General features: G+C 40.1%; 1 protein-coding gene across 1 annotated transcript in view; it reads right to left on the bottom strand.

The window, feature by feature from the left end:
• Nucleotides 1-22,736, bottom strand: part of LOC115118126 (hepatic sodium/bile acid cotransporter-like) — a 68,596-nt gene that overhangs the window by 41,407 nt on the left and 4,453 nt on the right. The window contains exons 4-5 of the mRNA XM_065008598.1: nucleotides 21,171-21,283; nucleotides 9,465-9,669 (exon numbers count right to left, since the gene is read on the bottom strand). Of these exons, the coding sequence (XP_064864670.1) occupies nucleotides 9,465-9,669; nucleotides 21,171-21,283 (318 nt within the window). The remainder of the gene's footprint in view (nucleotides 1-9,464; nucleotides 9,670-21,170; nucleotides 21,284-22,736) is intronic.

Raw genomic sequence — 22,736 nt, 5'->3', positions numbered from 1 at the left:
TGTGTACTGTACTCTACCTTAGTGATGTTCTGTAGTACTGTGTACTGTACTCTACCTTAGTGATGGTCTGTAGTACTGTGTACTGTACTCTACCTTAGTGATGGTCTGTAGTACTGTGTACTGTACTCTACCTTAGTGATGGTCTGTAGTACTGTGTACTGTACTCTACCTTAGTGATGTGTCTGTGGTCTGTAGTACTGTGTACTGTACTCTACCTTAGTGATGGTCTGTAGTACTGTGTACTGTGTACTCTCTACCTTAGTGATGGTCTGTAGTACTGTGTACTGTACTCTACCTTAGTGATGTTCTGTAGTACTGTGTACTGTACTCTACCTTAGTGATGTTCTGTAGTACTGTGTACTGTACTCTACCTTAGTGATGGTCTGTAGTACTGTGTACTGTGTACTCTACCTTAGTGATGGTCTGTAGTACTGTGTACTGTACTCTACCTTAGTGATGTTCTGTAGTACTGTGTACTGTGTACTGTACTCTACCTTAGTGATGGTCTGTAGTACTGTGTACTGTACTCTACCTTAGTGATGGTCTGTAGTACTGTGTACTGTACTCTACCTTAGTGATGTTCTGTAGTACTGTGTACTGTACTCTACCTTAGTGATGTTCTGTAGTACTGTGTACTGTACTCTAGTGATGGTCTGTAGTACTGTGTACTGTACTCTACCTTAGTGATGGTCTGTAGTACTGTGTACTGTACTCTACCTTAGTGATGGTCTGTAGTGTACTGTGTACTGTACTCTACCTTAGTGATGTTCTGTAGTACTGTACTCTACCTTAGTGATGGTCTGTAGTACTGTGTACTGTACTCTACCTTAGTGATGTTCTGTAGTACTGTGTACTGTACTCTACCTTAGTGATGGTCTGTAGTACTGTGTACTGTGTACTGTACTCTACCTTAGTGATGGTCTGTAGTACTGTGTACTGTACTCTACCTTAGTGATGTTCTGTAGTACTGTGTACTGTACTCTACCTTAGTGATGTTCTGTAGTACTGTGTACTGTGTACTGTACTCTACCTTAGTGATGGTCTGTAGTACTGTGTACTGTACTCTACCTTAGTGATGGTCTGTAGTACTGTGTACTGTGTACTGTACTCTACCTTAGTGATGGTCTGTAGTACTGTGTACTGTACTCTACCTTAGTGATGTTCTGTAGTACTGTGTACTGTACTCTACCTTAGTGATGTTCTGTAGTACTGTGTACTGTACTCTACCTTAGTGATGTTCTGTAGTACTGTGTACTGTACTCTACCTTAGTGATGGTCTGTAGTACTGTGTACTGTACTCTACCTTAGTGATGGTCTGTAGTACTGTGTGACTGTGTACTGTACTCTACCTTAGTGATGGTCTGTAGTACTGTGTACTGTACTCTACCTTAGTGATGTTCTGTAGTACTGTGTACTGTACTCTACCTTAGTGATGGTCTGTAGTACTGTGTACTGTACTCTACCTTAGTGATGGTCTGTAGTACTGTGTACTGTACTCTACCTTAGTGATGGTCTGTAGTACTGTGTACTGTACTCTACCTTAGTGATGTTCTGTAGTACTGTGTACTGTGTACTGTACTCTACCTTAGTGATGGTCTGTGTAGTACTGTGTACTGTACTCTACCTTAGTGATGGTCTGTGTAGTACTGTGTGGTCTGTACTGTACTCTACCTTAGTGATGGTCTGTAGTACTGTGTACTGTACTCTGATGTTCTGTAGTGACTGTGTACTGTACTCTACCTTAGTGATGTCTGTACTGTGTACTGTACTCTACCTTAGTGATGGTCTGTAGTACTGTGTACTGTACTCTACCTTAGTGATGTTCTGTAGTACTGTGTACTGTACTCTACCTTAGTGATGTTCTGTAGTACTGTGTACTGTACTCTACCTTAGTGATGGTCTGTAGTACTGTGTACTGTACTCTACCTTAGTGATGGTCTGTAGTACTGTGTACTGTACTCTACCTTAGTGATGGTCTGTAGTACTGTGTACTGTACTCTACCTTAGTGATGGTCTGTGTACTGTACTGTGTACTGTACTCTCTACCTTAGTGATGGTCTGTACTGTACTCTACCTTAGTGATGTTCTGTAGTACTGTGTACTGTACTCTACCTTAGTGATGGTCTGTAGTACTGTGTACTGTACTCTACCTTAGTGATGGTCTGTAGTACTGTGTACTGTACTCTACCTTAGTGATGTTCTGTAGTACTGTGTACTGTACTCTACCTTAGTGATGTTCTGTAGTACTGTACTGTACTCTACCTTAGTGATGGTCTGTAGTACTGTGTACTGTACTCTACCTTAGTGATGGTCTGTAGTACTGTGTACTGTGATGGTCTGTACTGTACTCTACCTTAGTGATGGTCTGTAGTACTGTGTACTGTACTGTACTCTACCTTAGTGATGTTCTGTAGTACTGTGTACTGTACTCTACCTTAGTGATGTTCTGTAGTACTGTGTACTGTACTCTACCTTAGTGATGTTCTGTAGTACTGTGTACTGTACTCTACCTTAGTGATGGTCTGTAGTACTGTGTACTGTACTCTACCTTAGTGATGTTCTGTAGTACTGTGTACTGTACTGTACTCTACCTTAGTGATGGTCTGTAGTACTGTGTACTGTACTCTACCTTAGTGATGTTCTGTAGTACTGTGTACTGTACTCTACCTTAGTGATGTTCTGTAGTACTGTGTACTGTACTCTACCTTAGTGATGGTCTGTAGTACTGTGTACTGTACTCTACCTTAGTGATGTTCTGTAGTACTGTGTACTGTGTACTGTACTCTACCTTAGTGATGGTCTGTAGTACTGTACTCTACCTTAGTGATGGTCTGTAGTACTGTGTACTGTACTCTACCTTAGTGATGCTCTGTAGTACTGTGTACTGTACTCTACCTTAGTGATGTTCTGTAGTACTGTGTACTGTACTCTACCTTAGTGATGGTCTGTAGTACTGTGTACTGTACTCTACCTTAGTGATGGTCTGTAGTACTGTGTACTGTACTCTACCTTAGTGATGGTCTGTAGTACTGTGTACTGTGTACTGTACTCTACCTTAGTGATGGTCTGTAGTACTGTGTCCTGTACTCTACCTTAGTGATGTTCTGTAGTACTGTGTACTGTACTCTACCTTAGTGATGTTCTGTAGTACTGTGTACTTTAGTGATGGTCTGTAGTACTGTGTACTGTACTCTACCTTAGTGATGGTCTGTAGTACTGTGTACTGTACTCTACCTTAGTGATGGTCTGTAGTACTGTGTACTGTACTCTACCTTAGTGATGTTCTGTAGTACTGTGTACTGTACTCTACCTTAGTGATGTTCTGTAGTACTGTGTACTGTACTCTACCTTAGTGATGGTCTGTAGTACTGTGTACTGTACTCTACCTTAGTGATGGTCTGTAGTACTGTGTACTGTACTCTACCTTAGTGATGCTCTGTAGTACTGTGTACTGTACTTTACCTTAGTGATGTTCTGTAGTACTGTGTACTGTACTCTACCTTAGTGATGGTCTGTAGTACTGTGTACTGTACTCTACCTTAGTGATGGTCTGTAGTACTGTGTACTGTACACTACCTTAGTGATGTTCTGTAGTACTGTGTACTGTACTCTACCTTAGTGATGTTCTGTAGTACTGTGTACTGTACTCTACCTTAGTGATGCTCTGTAGTACTGTGTACTGTGTACTGTACTCTACCTTAGTGATGGTCTGTAGTACTGTGTACTGTACTCTACCTTAGTGATGTTCTGTAGTACTGTGTACTGTACTCTACCTTAGTGATGGTCTGTAGTACTGTGTACTGTACTATGGTGCTTGCCTACGGAGCTGTGAGGGGAACGGCACCTCACTACCTCCAGGCTCTGATCAGGCCCTACACCCAAACAAGGGCACTGCGTTCATCCACCTCTGGCCTGCTCGCCTCCCTACCACTGAGGAAGTACAGTTCCCGCTCAGCCCAGTCAAAACTGTTCGCTGCTCTGGCCCCGCAATGGTGGAACAAACTCCCTCACGACGCCAGGACAGCGGAGTCAATCACCACCTTCCGGAGACACCTGAAACCCCACCTCTTTAAGGAATACCTAGGATAGGATAAAGTAATCCTTCTCCCCCCCTTAAAAGACCTAGATGCACTATTGTAAAGTGGCTGTTCCACTGGATGTCATAAGGTGAAAGCACCAATTTGTAAGTCGCTCTGGATAAGAGCGTCTGCTAAATGACTTAAATGTAAATGTAAATGATGTTCTGTAGTACTGTGTACTGTACTCTACCTTAGTGATGGTCTGTAGTACTGTGTACTGTACTCTACCTTAGTGATGTTCTGTAGTACTGTGTACTGTGTACTGTACTCTACCCTAGTGATGGTCTGTAGTACTGTGTACTGTACTCTACCTTAGTGATGGTCTGTAGTAATGTGTACTGTGTACTGTACTCTACCCTAGTGATGGTCTGTAGTACTGTGTACTGTACTCTACCTTAGTGATGGTCTGTAGTAATGTGTACTGTGTACTGTACTCTACCCTAGTGATGGTCTGTAGTACTGTGTACTGTACTCTACCTTAGTGATGGCCTGTAGTCCTGTGTACTGTACTCTACCTTAGTGATGTTCTGTAGTACTGTGTACTGTGTACTGTACTCTACCTTAGTGATGGTCTGTAGTACTGTGTACTGTACTCTACCTTAGTGATGGTCTGTAGTACTGTGTACTGTACTCTACCTTAGTGATGTTCTGTAGTACTGTGTACTGTGTACTGTACTCTACCCTAGTGATGGTCTGTAGTACTGTGTACTGTACTCTACCTTAGTGATGGTCTGTAGTAATGTGTACTGTGTACTGTACTCTACCCTAGTGATGGTCTGTAGTACTGTGTACTGTACTCTACCTTAGTGATGGCCTGTAGTCCTGTGTACTGTACTCTACCTTAGTGATGTTCTGTAGTACTGTGTACTGTACTCTACCTTAGTGATGTTCTGTAGTACTGTGTACTGTACTCTACCTTAGTGATGTTCTGTAGTACTGTGTACTGTACTCTACCTTAGTGATGGTCTGTAGTACTGTGTACTGTACTCTACCTTAGTGATGGTCTGTAGTACTGTGTACTGTGTACTGTACTCTACCTTAGTGATGGTCTGTAGTACTGTGTACTGTACTCTACCTTAGTGATGTTCTGTAGTACTGTGTACTGTACTCTACCTTAGTGATGTTCTGTAGTACTGTGTACTGTACTCTACCTTAGTGATGGTCTGTAGTACTGTGTACTGTACTCTACCTTAGTGATGGTCTGTAGTACTGTGTACTGTACTCTACCTTAGTGATGGTCTGTAGTACTGTACTCTACCTTAGTGATGGTCTGTAGTACTGTGTACTGTACTCTACCTTGGTGATGGTCTGTAGTACTGTGTACTGTGTACTGTACTCTACCTTAGTGATGCTCTGTAGTACTGTGTACTATACTCTACCTTAGTGATGTTCTGTAGTACTGTGTACTGTACTCTACCTTAGTGATGGTCTGTAGTACTGTGTACTGTACTCTACCTTAGTGATGGTCTGTAGTACTGTGTACTGTACTCTACCTTAGTGATGGCCTGTAGTACTGTGTACTGTACTCTACCTTAGTGATGTTCTGTAGTACTGTGTACTGTACTCTACCTTAGTGATGGTCTGTAGTACTGTGTACTGTACTCTACCTTAGTGATGGTCTGTAGTACTGTGTACTGTACTCTACCTTAGTGATGTTCTGTAGTACTGTGTACTGTGTACTGTACTCTACCTTAGTGATGGTCTGTAGTACTGTGTACTGTGTACTGTACTCTACCTTAGTGATGGTCTGTAGTACTGTGTACTGTACTCTACCTTAGTGATGCTCTGTAGTACTGTGTACTGTGTACTGTACTCTACCTTAGTGATGGTCTGTAGTACTGTGTACTGTACTCTACCTTAGTGATGTTCTGTAGTACTGTGTACTGTACTCTACCTTAGTGATGTTCTGTAGTACTGTGTACTGTACTCTACCTTAGTGATGTTCTGTAGTACTGTGTACTGTACTCTACCTTAGTGATGGTCTGTAGTACTGTGTACTGTACTCTACCTTAGTGATGTTCTGTAGTACTGTGTACTGTACTCTACCTTAGTGATGTTCTGTAGTACTGTGTACTGTACTCTACCTTAGTGATGGTCTGTAGTACTGTGTACTGTACTCTACCTTAGTGATGTTCTGTAGTACTGTGTACTGTGTACTGTACTCTACCTTAGTGATGGTCTGTAGTACTGTACTCTACCTTAGTGATGGTCTGTAGTACTGTGTACTGTACTCTACCTTAGTGATGCTCTGTAGTACTGTGTACTATACTCTACCTTAGTGATGTTCTGTAGTACTGTGTACTGTACTCTACCTTAGTGATGGTCTGTAGTACTGTGTACTGTACTCTACCTTAGTGATGGTCTGTAGTACTGTGTACTGTACTCTACCTTAGTGATGGTCTGTAGTACTGTGTACTGTGTACTGTACTCTACCTTAGTGATGGTCTGTAGTACTGTGTACTGTACTCTACCTTAGTGATGTTCTGTAGTACTGTGTACTGTACTCTACCTTAGTGATGTTCTGTAGTACTGTGTACTGTACTCTACCTTAGTGATGGTCTGTAGTACTGTGTACTGTACTCTACCTTAGTGATGTTCTGTAGTACTGTGTACTGTACTCTACCTTAGTGATGGTCTGTAGTACTGTGTACTGTACTCTACCTTAGTGATGGTCTGTAGTACTGTGTACTGTACTCTACCTTAGTGATGGTCTGTAGTACTGTGTACTGTGTACTGTACTCTACCTTAGTGACGCTCTGTAGTACTGTGTACTATACTCTACCTTAGTGATGTTCTGTAGTACTGTGTACTGTACTTTACCTTAGTGATGTTCTGTAGTACTGTGTACTGTACTCTACCTTAGTGATGGTCTGTAGTACTGTGTACTGTACTCTACCTCAGTGATGGTCTGTAGTACTGTGTACTGTACTCTACCTTAGTGATGGTCTGTAGTACTGTGTACTGTACTCTACCTTAGTGATGTTCTGTAGTACTGTGTACTGTACTCTACCTTAGTGACGTTCTGTAGTACTGTGTACTGTACTCTACCTTAGTGATGGTCTGTAGTACTGTGTACTGTACTCTACCTTAGTGATGTTCTGTAGTACTGTGTACTGTACTCTACCTTAGTGATGTTCTGTAGTACTGTGTACTGTGTACTGTACTCTACCTTAGTGATGGTCTGTAGTACTGTGTACTGTACTCTACCTTAGTGATGCTCTGCAGTACTGTGTACTGTGTACTGTACTCTACCTTAGTGATGGTCTGTAGTACTGTGTACTGTACTCTACCTTAGTGATGTTCTGTAGTACTGTGTACTGTACTCTACCTTAGTGATGTTCTGTAGTACTGTGTACTGTACTCTACCTTAGTGATGGTCTGTAGTACTGTGTACTCTGTACTGTACTCTACCCTAGTGATGGTCTGTAGTACTGTGTACTGTGTACTGTACTCTACCTTAGTGATGTTCTGTAGTACTGTGTACTGTGTACTGTACTCTACCTTAGTGATGGTCTGTAGTACTGTGTACTGTGTACTGTACTCTACCTTAGTGATGGTCTGTAGTACTGTGTACTGTGTACTGTACTCTACCCTAGTGATGGTCTGTAGTACTGTGTACTGTACTCTACCTTAGTGATGTTCTGTAGTACTGTGTACTGTACTCTACCTTAGTGATGTTCTGTAGTACTGTGTACTGTACTCTACCTTAGTGATGGTCTGTAGTACTGTGTACTGTGTACTGTACTCTACCTTAGTGATGGTCTGTAGTACTGTGTACTGTACTCTACCTTAGTGATGTTCTGTAGTACTGTGTACTGTACTCTACCTTAGTGATGTTCTGTAGTACTGTGTACTGTACTCTACCTTAGTGATGTTCTGTAGTACTGTGTACTGTGTACTGTACTCTACCTTAGTGATGCTCTGTAGTACTGTGTACTGTGTACTGTACTCTACCTTAGTGATGGTCTGTAGTACTGTGTACTGTACTCTACCTTAGTGATGGTCTGTAGTACTGTACTCTACCTTAGTGATGGTCTGTAGTACTGTGTACTGTACTCTACCTTAGTGATGGTCTGTAGTACTGTGTACTGTACTCTACCTTAGTGATGTTCTGTAGTACTGTGTACTGTACTCTACCTTAGTGATGTTCTGTAGTACTGTGTACTGTGTACTGTACTCTACCTTAGTGATGCTTTGTAGTACTGTGTACTGTGTACTGTACTCTACCTTAGTGATGGTCTGTAGTACTGTGTACTGTACTCTACCTTAGTGATGGTCTGTAGTACTGTGTACTGTACTCTACCTTAGTGATGGTCTGTAGTACTGTGTACTGTGTACTGTACTCTACCTTAGTGATGGTCTGTAGTACTGTGTACTGTGTACTGTACTCTACCTTAGTGATGGTCTGTAGTACTGTGTACTGTACTCTACCTTAGTGATGGTCTGTAGTACTGTGTACTGTACTCTACCTTAGTGATGGTCTGTAGTACTGTGTACTGTGTACTGTACTCTACCCTAGTGATGGTCTGTAGTACTGTGTACTGTACTCTACCTTAGTGATGGTCTGTAGTACTGTGTACTGTGTACTGTACTCTACCCTAGTGATGGTCTGTAGTACTGTGTACTGTACTCTACCTTAGTGATGGTCTGTAGTAATGTGTACTGTGTACTGTACTCTACCTTAGTGATGGTCTGTAGTACTGTGTACTGTACTCTACCTTAGTGATGGTCTGTAGTACTGTGTACTGTACTCTACCTTAGTGATGGTCTGTAGTACTGTGTACTGTACTCTACCCTAGTGATGGTCTGTAGTACTGTGTACTGTACTCTACCTTAGTGATGGTCTGTAGTAATGTGTACTGTGTACTGTACTCTACCTTAGTGATGGTCTGTAGTACTGTGTACTGTACTCTACCTTAGTGATGTTCTGTAGTACTGTGTACTGTACTCTACCTTAGTGATGTTCTGTAGTACTGTGTACTGTACTCTACCTTAGTGATGGTCTGTAGTACTGTGTACTGTACTCTACCTTAGTGATGGTCTGTAGTACTGTGTACTGTACTCTACCTTAGTGATGTTCTGTAGTACTGTGTACTGTACTCTACCTTAGTGATGGTCTGTAGTACTGTGTACTGTACTCTACCTTAGTGATGGTCTGTAGTACTATGTACTGTACTCTACCTTAGTGATGGTCTGTAGTACTATGTACTGTACTCTACCTTAGTGATGTTCTGTAGTACTGTGTACTGTGTACTTTACTCTACCTTAGTGATGGTCTGTAGTACTGTGTACTGTACTCTACCTTAGTGATGGTCTGTAGTACTATGTACTGTACTCTACCTTAGTGATGTTCTGTAGTACTGTGCACTGTGTACTGTACTCTACCTTAGTAATAGTCTTGGAATACTGTGGCCTGTAGTAATTGATGAGGATGCCAATGCCGCAGGGGAACAGAGTCATGACCAGGGCCAGAGTGATGCCAGCGTAGGGAACAGCACTCTCCAGGTTGGAGAAGCCCTGGCAGTATAGGTAGAGGAGCAGTGGCATCATACCCAGGGCTAGAACTGTAGAGCAGGTAGTCATCACAATACTGGGGAGAGAGGGAGAGACAGAGGGAGAAGGAGGGATGGAGAGAGAGGGAGAGACAGAGGGAGAGGGAACGAGAGAGAGGGAGAGACAGAGGGAGAAGGATGGATGGAGAGAGAGGGAGAGAGAGGGAGAAAGAGAGGGAACGAGAGAGAGGGAGAGACAGAGGGAGAAGGAGGGATGGAGAGAGAGGGAGAGACAGAGGGAGAGGGAACGAGAGAGAGGGAGAAGGATGGATGGAGAGAGAGGGAGAGAGAGGGAGAAAGAAAGGGAACGAGAGAGAGAGGGAGAAGGATGGATGGAGAGAGAGGGAGAGGGAACAAGAGAGAGGGAGAGACAGAGGGAGAGAGACAGAGGGAGAGAGACAGAGGGAGAGAGACAGAAGGAGAGAGACAGAAGGAGAGACAGAAGGAGAGACAGAGGGAGAGAGACAGAAGGAGAGAGACAGAAGGAGAGAGACAGAAGGAGAGACAGAAGGAGAGACAGAAGGAGAGACAGAGGGAGAGAGACAGAGGGATAGAGACAGAGGGATAGAGACAGAGGGATAGAGACAGAGGGAGACGGAGGGAGAGAGACAGAGGGAGAGAGACAGAAGGAGAGACAGAAGGAGAGACAGAAGGAGAGAGACAGAAGGAGAGACAGAAGGAGAGACAGAAGGAGAGACAGAGGGAGAGAGACAGAAGGAGAGAGACAGAGGGAGAGAGAGAGGTGACTGTGCTAGTTAGGGTTAAGTAACTGTGCTAGTTAGGGTTTAATAACTGCTAGTTAGGGTTAAATGACTGTGCTAGTTAGGGTTAAATAACTGCTAGTTAGGGTTAAATGACTGTGCTAGTTAGGGTTAAATGACTGTGCTAGTTAGGGTTAAATAACAGTGCTAGTTAGGGCTTAATGACTGCTAGTTAGGGTTAAATGACTGCTAGTTAGGGTTAAATGACTGTGCTAGTTAGGGTTACATGACTGTGCTAGTTAGGGTTACATGACTGTGCTAGTTAGGGTTTAATAACTGCTAGTTAGGGTTAAATGACTGTGCTAGTTAGGGTTTAATAACGGCTAGTTAGGGTTAAATGACTGTGCTAGTTAGGGTTAAATAACTGCTAGTTTGTCTTAAATAACTGCTAGTTAGGGTTTAATAACTGCTAGTTAGTGTTAAATAACTACTAGTTAGTGTTAAATAACTACTAGTTAGTGTTAAATAACTACTAGTTAGGGTTAAATATCTACTAGTTAGGGTTAAATAACAGCTAGTTAGGGTTTAATAACGCTAGTTAGGGTTAAATAGCTACTAGTTAGGGTTAAATGACTGTGCTAGTTAGGGTTAAATAACTACTAGTTAGGGTTAAATAACTACTAGTTAGGGTTAAATAACTACTAGTTAGGGTTAAATGACTACTAGTTAGGGTTAAATGACTCTGCTAGTTAGGGTTAAATAACTGTGCTAGTTAGGGTTTAATAACTGCTAGTTTGGGATAAATAACTACTAGTTAGCGTTAAATAACTACTAGTTAGGGTTAAATAACTACTAGTTAGGGTTAAATAATCGCTAGGTAGGGTTTAATAACTGCTAGTTATGGTTAAATAACTACTAGTTTAGGTTAAATGACTGTGCTAGTTAGGGTTAAATAACTACTAGTTAGGGTTAAATAACTACTAGTTAGGGTTAAATGACTTTGCTAGTTAGGGTTAAATGACTGTGCTAGTTAGGGTTAAATAACTACTAGTTAAGGTTAAATGACTGTGCTAGTTAGGGTTAAATAACTACTAGTTAGGGTACAATACATGCTAGTTAGGGTTAAATAACTGTACTAGTTATGGTTAAATAACTGTACTAGTTATGGTTAAATAACAGTGCTAATTAAGGTTAAGTAACTGTGCTAGTTAGGGTTAAGTAACTGTGCTAGTTAGGGTTTAATAACTGTGCTAGTTGGGGTTTAATAACTGTGCTAGTTAGGGTTAAATGACTGTGCTAGTTAGGGTTAAATGACTGTGCTAGTTAGGGTTAAATAACTACTAGTTGGGGTTAAATAACTACTAGTTAGGGTTAAATGACTATGCTAGTTAGGGTTAAGTAACTACTACTTAGGGTTAAATACCTACTAATTAGGGTTTAATAATGACTAGTTATTGTTAAATGACTGTGCTAGTTAGGGTTAAATAACTGCTAGTTAGGGTTAAATGACTGTGCTAGTTAGGGTTAAATATCTACTAGTTAGGGTTAAATAACTGCTAGTTAGGGTTAAATAACTATTAGTTAGGGTTAAATGACTGTGCTAGTTAGGGTTAAAAAATACTAGTTGGTTTAAATGACTGTGCTAGTTAGGGTTGAATAACTACTAGTTAGGGTTAAATAACTGCTAGTTAGGGTTAAATAACTGTACTAGTTATGGTTAAATAACTGTGCTAGTTAGGGTTTAATAACTGTGCTAGTTAGGGTTTAATAACTGTGCTAGTTAGGGTTTAATAACTGCTAGTTAGAGTTAAATGACTGTGCTAGTTAGGGTTAAATAACTGTGCTAGTTAGGGTTTAATAACTGTGCTAGTTGGGGTTTAATAACTGTGCTAGTTTGGGTTAAATGACTGTGCTAGTTAGGGTTAAATGACTGTGCTAGTTAGGGTTAAATAACTACTAGTTATGGTTAAATGACTGTGCTAGTTAGGGTTAAATAACTGCTAGTTAGGGTTAAATGACTGTGCTAGTTAGGGTTAAATATCTACTAGTTAGGGTTAAATAACTGCTAGTTAGGGTTAAATAATTATTAGTTAGGGTTAAATGACTGTGCTAGTTAGGTTTGAATAACTGCTAGTTAGGGTTAAATAACTGTACTAGTTATGGTTAAATAACTGTACTAGTTATGGTTAAATAACAGTGCTAATTAAGGTTAAGTAACCGTGCTAGTTAGGGTTAAGTAACTGTGCTAGTTAGGGTTTAATAACTGTGCTAGTTAGGGTTTAATAACTGCTAGTTAGGGTTAAATTACTGTGCTAGTTACGGTTACATGACTGTGCTAATTAGGGTTTAATAACTGATAGTTAGGGTTAAATGACTGTGCTAGTTAGGGTTAAATGACTGTGCTAGTTAGGGTTAAATGACTACTAGTTAGGGTTAAATAACTACTAGTTAGGGTTAAATGACTGTGCTAGTTAGGGTTAAATGACTGTGCTAGTTAGGGTTAAATGACTGTGCTAGTTAGGGTTAAATGACTGTGCTAGTTAGGGTTAAATGACTGTGCTAGTTAGGGTTAAATAACTGTGCTAGTTAGGGTTTAATAACTACTAGTCTGGGTTTAATAACTGCTAGTTTGGGTTAAATAACTGCTAGTTAGGGTTTAATAACTGCTAGTTAGGGTTTAATAACTGCTAGTTAGGGTTAAATAACTGCTAGTTTGGGTTAAATAACTGCTAGTTTGGGTTAAATAACTGCTAGTTAGGGTTTAATAACTACTAGTTAGGGTTAAATAACTACTAGTCAGGGTTAAATGACTGTGCTAGTTAGGGTAAAATAAATACTAGTTGGATTAAATGATTGTGCTAGTTAGGGTTCAATAACTACTAGTTAAGGTTAAGTAACTGCTAGTTAGGGTTAAATAACTGCTAGTTAGGGTTAAATAACTACTAGTTAAGGTTAAATAACTACTAGTTAGGGTTAAATGACTGTGCTAGTTAGGGTGAAATAACTACTAGTTAGGGTTAAATACCTACTAATTAGGGTTTAATAACTACTAGTTATTGTTAAATGACTGTGCTAGTTAGGGTTAAATGACTGTTCTAGTTAGGGTTAAATATCTACTAGTTAGGGTTAAATAACTGCTAGTTAGGGTTAAATAACTGCTAGTTTGTCTTAAATAACTGCTAGTTAGGGTTTAATAACTGCTAGTTAGTGTTAAATAACTGCTAGTTAGTGTTAAATAACTACTAGTTAGTGTTAAATAACTACTAGTTAGGGTTAAATAACAGCTAGTTAGGGTTAAATAACAGCTAGTTAGGGTTTAATAACGGCTAGTTAGGGTTAAATAGCTACTAGTTAGGGTTAAATGACTGTGCTAGTTAGGGTTAAATGACTACTAGTTAGGGTTAAATGACTACTAGTTAGGGTTAAATGACTCTGCTAGTTAGGGTTAAATAACTGTGCTAGTTAGGGTTTAATAACTGCTAGTTAGGGTTTAGTAACTGCTAGTTTGGGATAACTACTAGTTAGCGTTAAATAACTACTAGTTAGGGTTAAATAACTACTAGTTAGGGTTAAATAATCGCTAGGTAGGGTTTAATAACTGCTAGTTATGGTTAAATAACTACTAGTTTAGGTTAAATGACTGTGCTAGTTAGGGTTAAATAACTACTAGTTAGGGTTAAATAACTACTAGTTAGGGTTAAATGACTTTGCTAGTTAGGGTTAAATGACTGTGCTAGTTAGGGTTAAATAACTACTAGTTAAGGTTAAATGACTGTGCTAGTTAGGGTTAAATAACTACTAGTTAGGGTACAATACATGCTAGTTAGGGTTAAATAACTGTACTAGTTATGGTTAAATAACTGTACTAGTTATGGTTAAATAACAGTGCTAATTAAGGTTAAGTAACTGTGCTAGTTAGGGTTAAGTAACTGTGCTAGTTAGGGTTTAATAACTGTGCTAGTTGGGGTTTAATAACTGTGCTAGTTGGGGTTTAATAACTGTGCTAGTTAGGGTTAAATGACTGTGCTAGTTAGGGTTAAATGACTGTGCTAGTTAGGGTTAAATAACAACTAGTTATGGTTAAATGACTGTGCTAGTTAGGGTTAAATGACTGTGCTAGTTAGGGTTAAATAACTACTAGTTGGGGTTAAATAACTACTAGTTAGGGTTAAATGACTATGCTAGTTAGGGTTAAATAACTACTACTTAGGGTTAAGTACCTACTAATTAGGGTTTAATAATGACTAGTTATTGTTAAATGACTGTGCTAGTTAGGGTTAAATAACTGCTAGTTAGGGTTAAATGACTGTGCTAGTTAGGGTTAAATATCTACTAGTTAGGGTTAAATAACTGCTAGTTAGGGTTAAATAACTGCTAGTTAGGGTTAAATAACTATTAGTTAGGGTTAAATGACTGTGCTAGTTAGGGTTAAAAAATACTAGTTGGTTTAAATGACTGTGCTAGTTAGGGTTGAATAACTACTAGTTAGGGTTAAATAACTGCTAGTTAGGGTTAAATAACTGTACTAGTTATGGTTAAATAACTGTGCTAGTTAGGGTTTAATAACTGTGCTAGTTAGGGTTTAATAACTGCTAGTTAGAGTTAAATGACTGTGCTAGTTAGGGTTAAATAACTGTGCTAGTTAGGGTTTAATAACTGTGCTAGTTAGGGTTTAATAACTGCTAGTTAGAGTTAAATGACTGTGCTAGTTAGGGTTAAATAACTGTGCTAGTTAGGGTTTAATAACTGTGCTAGTTGGGGTTTAATAACTGTGCTAGTTTGGGTTAAATGACTGTGCTAGTTAGGGTTAAATGACTGTGCTAGTTAGGGTTAAATAACTACTAGTTATGGTTAAATGACTGTGCTAGTTAGGGTTAAATAACTGCTAGTTAGGGTTAAATGACTGTGCTAGTTAGGGTTAAATATCTACTAGTTAGGGTTAAATAACTGCTAGTTAGGGTTAAATAATTATTAGTTAGGGTTAAATGACTGTGCTAGTTAGGTTTGAATAACTGCTAGTTAGGGTTAAATAACTGTACTAGTTATGGTTAAATAACTGTACTAGTTATGGTTAAATAACAGTGCTAATTAAGGTTAAGTAACCGTGCTAGTTAGGGTTAAGTAACTGTGCTAGTCAGGGTTTAATAACTGTGCTAGTTAGGGTTTAATAACTGCTAGTTAGGGTTAAATTACTGTGCTAGTTACGGTTACATGACTGTGCTAATTAGGGTTTAATAACTGATAGTTAGGGTTAAATGACTGTGCTAGTTAGGGTTAAATGACTGTGCTAGTTAGGGTTAAATAACTACTAGTTAGGGTTAAATAACTACTAGTTAGGGTTAAATGACTGTGCTAGTTAGGGTTAAATGACTGTGCTAGTTAGGGTTAAATGACTGTGCTAGTTAGGGTTAAATGACTGTGCTAGTTAGGGTTAAATAACCACAAGTTAGGGTTAAATAACTGTGCTAGTTAGGGTTTAATAACTGCTAGTTTGGGTTAAATAACTGCTAGTTAGGGTTTAATAACTGCTAGTTCGGGTTAAATAACTAATAGTTAGGGTTAAATAACTGCTAGTTTGGGTTAAATAACTGCTAGTTTGGGTTAAATAACTGCTAGTTAGGGTTTAATAACTACTAGTTAGGGTTAAATAACTACTAGTCAGGGTTAAATGACTGTGCTAGTTAGGGTAAAATAAATACTAGTTGGGTTAAATGATTGTGCTAGTTAGGGTTCAATAACTACTAGTTAAGGTTAAGTAACTGCTAGTTAGGGTTAAATAACTGCTAGTTAGGGTTAAATAACTACTAGTTAAGGTTAAATAACTACTAGTTAGGGTTAAATGACTGTGCTAGTTAGGGTGAAATAACTACTAGTTAGGGTTAAATACCTACTAATTAGGGTTTAATAACTACTAGTTATTGTTAAATGACTGTGCTAGTTAGGGTTAAATGACTGTTCTAGTTAGGGTTAAATATCTACTAGTTAGGGTTAAATAACTGCTAGTTAGGGTTAAATAACTGCTAGTTAGGGTTAAATAACTATTAGTTAGGGTTAAATGACTGTGCAAAGTTAGGGTTAAAAATACTAGTTGGTTTAAATGACTGTGCTAGTTAGGGTTGAATAACTACTAGTTAGGGTTAAATAACTACTAGTTAGGGTTAAATGACTGTGCTAGTTAGGGTTAAATAACTATTAGTTAGGGTTAATGACTGCTAGTTAGGGTTAAATAACTACTAGTTAGGGTCAATGACTGCTAGTTAGGGTAGAAGCTACAAGATCGGTGTCCCTTCCATGGGACGGTTGAGCTAATGTAGGTGTCACACCCTGACCATAGTTTGCTTTGTATGTTTCTATGTTTTGGTTGGTCAGGGTGTGAGCTGAGTGGGCATTCTATGTTACATGTCTAGTTTGTCTAGTTCTATGTTTGGCCTGATATGGTTCTCAATCAGAGGCAGGTGTTCGTCATTGTCTCTGATTGGGAACCATATTTAGGTAGCCTGTTTGGTGTTGAGTTTTGTGGGTGATTGTCCTTGTTACTGTCTCTGTGTTACTTTGCACCAGTATAGGCTGTTTCGGTTTTCGTGGTACGTTTATTGTTTTTGTATTTGATTCGTGTTTACTTTGTTTCATTAAACATGGATCGCAATAGCCACGCCGCATTTTGGTCTGACTCTCCTTCACATACAGAAAACCGTTACAGTAGGCTAATGTGATTAACATGAGGTTTTAAGTAACAAGAACATTTCCCAGGACATAGACATATCTGATAATGGCAGAAAGCTTAAATTCTTGTTAATCTAACTGCACTGTCCAATTTCCAGTAGCTATTACAATGAAATAATATCATGCTATTGTTTAAGGAAAGTGCACAGTTATGAACTTGAAAAGTTATTAAAAAGCTACAAGGATGAGTTCCATTATTTCCGGTAGCACCACTAATAATGGTGCAAGAACAGTCCTTGAGAACGTCAGAGTTCTTCCTGTCAGATAAGACATAAGAGGGTCAGACAGAGAAAGAGAGAGTATGTGACGTAGAAGTCCGTCACTGGCCGCGGGCAGCATTTGGTTCTTTAACGCACACACATATTCATCACTCCTCCCTGCGCCATTATACCATAAGTTAACAATGTGGGTCGACACACAAATTAACTTCTGTCTTGGTGCATGCATTTCACACTTGTCAATGTTCATATTTGAGAGATACAATAATTATTATACTTATCAATGTTGTGGATGAGCGCATTGTTTGTTTGTTCTGTTCCTCTCTCTCCATCTCTGTAGCTTCCGGGTATGCTGGAAAAGGACCTGAGCTAAGGGAATTGGGTTGGCTTTATAGTGCCTGTCCCAAATGGCTCATTAATGCATATTGAAAGATATTGTCAGTAGTGATGTAATGTTGTAAATGTTATGTTGTGATATTGTTTAAAACCGTGTTGCAATGTATATCCTTTAGTATGTTTAGTTCATGGAAAATGTAGGTTTGTATTGTTAATTGATTAATTAACCAGGGTTAATTGTTCTGAGGGGAGGGGCTAGCCCTACAAAGGGAGCCTCTCTTTCAGTCATGGGGAGAGGCATTTTGGATTGAGCTGTGGATGGGGCAGCATTGTTTTTAAGCTGTACCATAAGGTAGACGTTGATGGCAGTACTGTTGTTTTTTGTTCCGGAATCACTTGTAAATAAACACCTTTGCACAGAAGAACTTTTGCGGCTCCGCCATCTTTTTATTTTGATAGAGGTTAGGTTATCCAGTTTAGCCTTCTGGCCTACTCTACGTGACAGAGTACTTCCTGTCAGATAAGACATAAGAGGGTCAGACAGAGAAAGAGAGAGAGTACTTCCTGTCAGATAAGACACAGAGGGTCAGACAGAGAAAGAGAGAGAGTACTTCCTGTCAGATAAGACAGAGGGTCAGACAGAGAAAGAGAGAGAGTACTTCCTGTCAGATAAGACACAGAGGGTCAGACAGAGAAAGAGAGAGGGTTCTTCCTGTCAGATAAGACACAGAGGGTCAGACAGAGAAAGAGAGAGAGTACTTCCTGTCAGATAAGACATAGAGGGTCAGACAGAGAAAGAGAGAGAGTACTTCCTGTCAGATAAGACACAGAGGGTCAGACAGAGAAAGAGAGAGAGTACTTCCTGTCAGATAAGACAGAGGGTCAGACAGAGAAAGAGAGAGAGTACTTCCTGTCAGATAAGACACAGAGGGTCAGACAGAGAAAGAGAGAGGGTACTTCCTGTCAGATAAGACACAGAGGGTCAGACAGAGAAAGAGAGAGGGTACTTCCTGTCAGATAAGACACAGAGGGTCAGACAGAGAAAGAGAGAGGGTTCTTCCTGTCAGATAAGACACAGATGGTCAGACAGAGAAAGAGAGAGGGTTCTTCCTGTCAGATAAGACACAGAGGGTCAGACAGAGAAAGAGAGAGGGTTCTTCCTGTCAGATAAGACACAGAGGGTCAGACAGAGAAAGAGAGAGAGTACTTCCTGTCAGATAAGACACAGAGGGTCAGACAGAGAAAGAGAGAGTGTACTTCCTGTCAGATAAGACACAGAGGGTCAGACAGAGAAAGAGAGAGGGTACTTCCTGTCAGATAAGACACAGAGGGTCAGACAGAGAAAGAGAGAGTGTACTTCCTGTCAGATAAGACACAGAGGGTCAGACAGAGAAAGAGAGAGGGTACTTCCTGTCAGATAAGACACAGAGGGTCAGACAGAGAAAGAGAGAGGGTTCTTCCTGTCAGATAAGACACAGAGGGTCAGACAGAGAAAGAGAGAGGGTTCTTCCTGTCAGATAAGACACAGAGGGTCAGACAGAGAAAGAGAGAGGGTTCTTCCTGTCAGATAAGACACAGAGGGTCAGACAGAGAAAGAGAGAGAGTACTTCCTGTCAGATAAGACACAGAGGGTCAGACAGAGAAAGAGAGAGTGTACTTCCTGTCAGATAAGACACAGAGGGTCAGACAGAGAAAGAGAGAGGGTACTTCCTGTCAGATAAGACACAGAGGGTCAGACAGAGAAAGAGAGAGGGTACTTCCTGTCAGATAAGACACAGAGGGTCAGACAGAGAAAGAGAGAGAGTACTTCCTGTCAGATAAGACACAGAGGGTCAGACAGAGAAAGAGAGAGTGTACTTCCTGTCAGATAAGACACAGAGGGTCAGACAGAGAAAGAGAGAGGGTACTTCCTGTCAGATAAGACACAGAGGGTCAGACAGAGAAAGAGAGAGGTTACTTCCTGTCAGATAATGTGTAACACCACAAAGAACATGCTTCATCAATCAACCTGTTGGATGTTGCTTCATCTTTATGGCGCTAATCCAGACACGGTGTGAATCTAAAGCAGGGAATGACTGACCTGGCGGTTACAAGTAGCATAAACCGTGGAATGGGGAGTGTGAAGATATTGATGAATATCTATGGTAATTATGTCATGGTATTGGTCGAGTTGTAAGTGGCAAAGAAAAGGGGTCAGTGACGTGCCGTTTCAAACTAAAACGTGGGACGGCTGTGGTGATGTCCTCCTCCCCTGTGGTGTGACTGACGGTGATATTGATTAATATGATCATAGTTTTTATGATCTGGGTTGGTGTGTTTCAGGGCATTCAACTCTGCACTAATGGGGTGACTACCATGATAACCATGGCACTAATGTACTGTAACCAAGCCAGTCTGAGCAATAAGTCAGGACAGGACAGGAGGTGGTTGGTTATTATTGGGGAATTACAGTACATAGCAGAACACGATAACATAAAGGTCATTCAACTCTTAGCTAATAATAAGGCGATTGCCGATGCATTAACAAAGCACTTCATTTGGTAGCCAACGGCAGTACGAGGTCATCGAACTGAACAGCAACGTAAATGCCATTGCATTGACAAAGAGCTCCGTTTCAGCGGAGCCTCAATGATAATTCTGCCTTTTACGCACTGACAAATGTACATACTGTATTTTTCCCCATTAGTACCACGGAGTTGAATGACCTGCATACCACTGACCCGATCATAAACCTATTATCATATAAATAGTATATAACACCAGACACACACCCCATCCATCCCACCATTTAGGTTTAGCCGTCAGGCCATTAACCCTTTATTTCACCCGAGGAAATCTACATAACGATTAAAAAAGCATTGTCTCGAGACCCACCTGGAAACAATATGATTCCTCTCAAGCTTATTTATGTCACGTTCTGACCTTTATTTCCTTTGTTTTGTCATTATTTAGTATGGTCAGGGCGTGAATTGGGTGGGCAGTCTATGTTTGTTTTTCTATGTTTTGGGGTATTTCTATGTTTCGGCCTAGTATGGTTCTCAATCAGAGGCAGGTGTCATTAGTTGTCTCTGATTGAGAATCATACTTAGGTAGCCTGGGTTTCACTGTGTGTTTGTGGGTGATTGTTCCTGTCTCTGTGTTTTGCACCAGACAGGGCTGTTTTTGGTTTTCCACGTTTATTGTTTTGTAGTGTTCATGTTTATCTGTTTTTATTAAACATGAGTCAATATAACCACGCTGCGTTTTGGTCCTCTACTTCACCACAGGAAAACCCTTACAATTTAAGACATTTTATAATGAGAATAGATGAAAGTAGGGTCTGAATATATGAAAGTAGGGTCTGAATATATGAAAGTAGGGTCTGAATAGATGGAAGTAGGGTCTGAATAGATGGAAGTAGGGTCTGAATAGATGAAAGTAGGGTCTGAATAGATGAAAGTAGGGTCTGAATAGATGAAAGTAGGGTCTGAATAGATGAAAGTAGGGTCTGAATAGATGAAAGTAGGGTCTGAATAGATGAAAGTAGGGTCTGAATAGATGAAAGTAGGGTTGTATATGTACCTTAAGTTCATGTCTCCCTTCAGAGACAGGGCCAATATATTGGAGAGGCTTCCCCCTGGGCAGCATCCACAGATCAGCACCACTACAGCCTCTACCGGCCCCAGCTGTAACACCTGAAGACACAGGACAGGACGCACACCTGAGGCTACACTGAACAGCTTAGCATGGTCCTGTCCTGCCATTCCTGAAGGCCTGGAACCAGACTGGTTCGCCAAGACAACAATGTCAAGACAGCTATGGAAATACCAACCTTAGCCAATGAAAGATACTAACCTTAGCCAATGAGAGATACTAACCTTAGCCAATGAGAGACACTAACCTTAGCCAATTAGATATAATAACCTTAGCCAATGAGAGATTCTAACCTTAGCCAATGAGAGATACTAACCTTAGCCAATGAGAGATACTAACCTTAGCCAATGAGAGATACTAACCTTAGCCAATGAGATATACTAAACTTAGCCAATGAGAGATACTAACCTTAGCCAATGAGAGATACTGACCATAGCCAATGAGAGACACTAACCTTAGCCAATTAGATATAATAACCTTAGCCAATGAGAGATTCTAACCTTAGCCAATGAGAGATACTAACCTTAGGCAATTAGCCAATGAGAGATACTAACCTTAGCCAATGAGAGATTCTAACCTTAGCCAATGAGAGATACTAACCTTAGCCAATGAGAGATACTAACCTTAGCCAATGAGAGATACTAACCTTAGCCAATGAGATATACTAACCTTAGCCAATGAGAGATACTAACCATAGCCAATGAGAGATACTAACCTTAGCCAATTAGCCATTGAGATATACTAACCTTAGCCAATGAGAGATTCTAACCTTAGCCAATGAGAGATACTAACCTTAGGCAATTAGCCAATGAGAGATACTAACCTTAGCCAATGAGAGATTCTAACCTTAGCCAATGAGAGATACTAACCTTAGCCAATGAGAGATACTAACCTTAGCCAATGAGAGATACTAACCTTAGCCAATGAGATATACTAACCTTAGCCAATGAGATATACTAACCTTAGCCAATGAGATATACTAACCTTAGCCAATGAGATATACTAACCTTAGCCAATGAGAGATACTAACCTTAGCCAATGAGAGATACTAACCTTAGCCAATGAGAGATACTAACCTTAGCCAATGAGAGATACTAACCTTAGCCAATTAGCCATTGAGATATACTAACCTTAGCCAATGGGAGATACTAACCTTAGCCAATGAGAGATTCTAACCTTAGCCAATGAGAGATTCTAACCTTAGCCAATGAGAGATACTAACCTTAGCCAATGAGAGATTCTAACCTTAGCCAATGAGAGATTCTAACCTTAGCCAATGAGAGATACTAACCTTAGCCAATGAGAGATACTAACCTTAGGCAATTAGCCAATGAGAGATACTAACCTTAGCCAATGAGAGATTCTAACCTTAGCCAATGAGAGATACTAACCTTAGCCAATGAGAGATACTAACCTTAGCCAATGAGAGATACTAACCTTAGCCAATGAGAGATACTAACCTTAGCCAATGAGAGATACTAACCTTAGCCAATG

Source organism: Oncorhynchus nerka, linkage group LG24, assembly GCF_034236695.1.
Source record: "Oncorhynchus nerka isolate Pitt River linkage group LG24, Oner_Uvic_2.0, whole genome shotgun sequence".
NCBI classification, from domain to species: domain Eukaryota; kingdom Metazoa; phylum Chordata; class Actinopteri; order Salmoniformes; family Salmonidae; genus Oncorhynchus; species Oncorhynchus nerka.
This window is presented reverse-complemented; position numbering and strand designations above follow the sequence as displayed.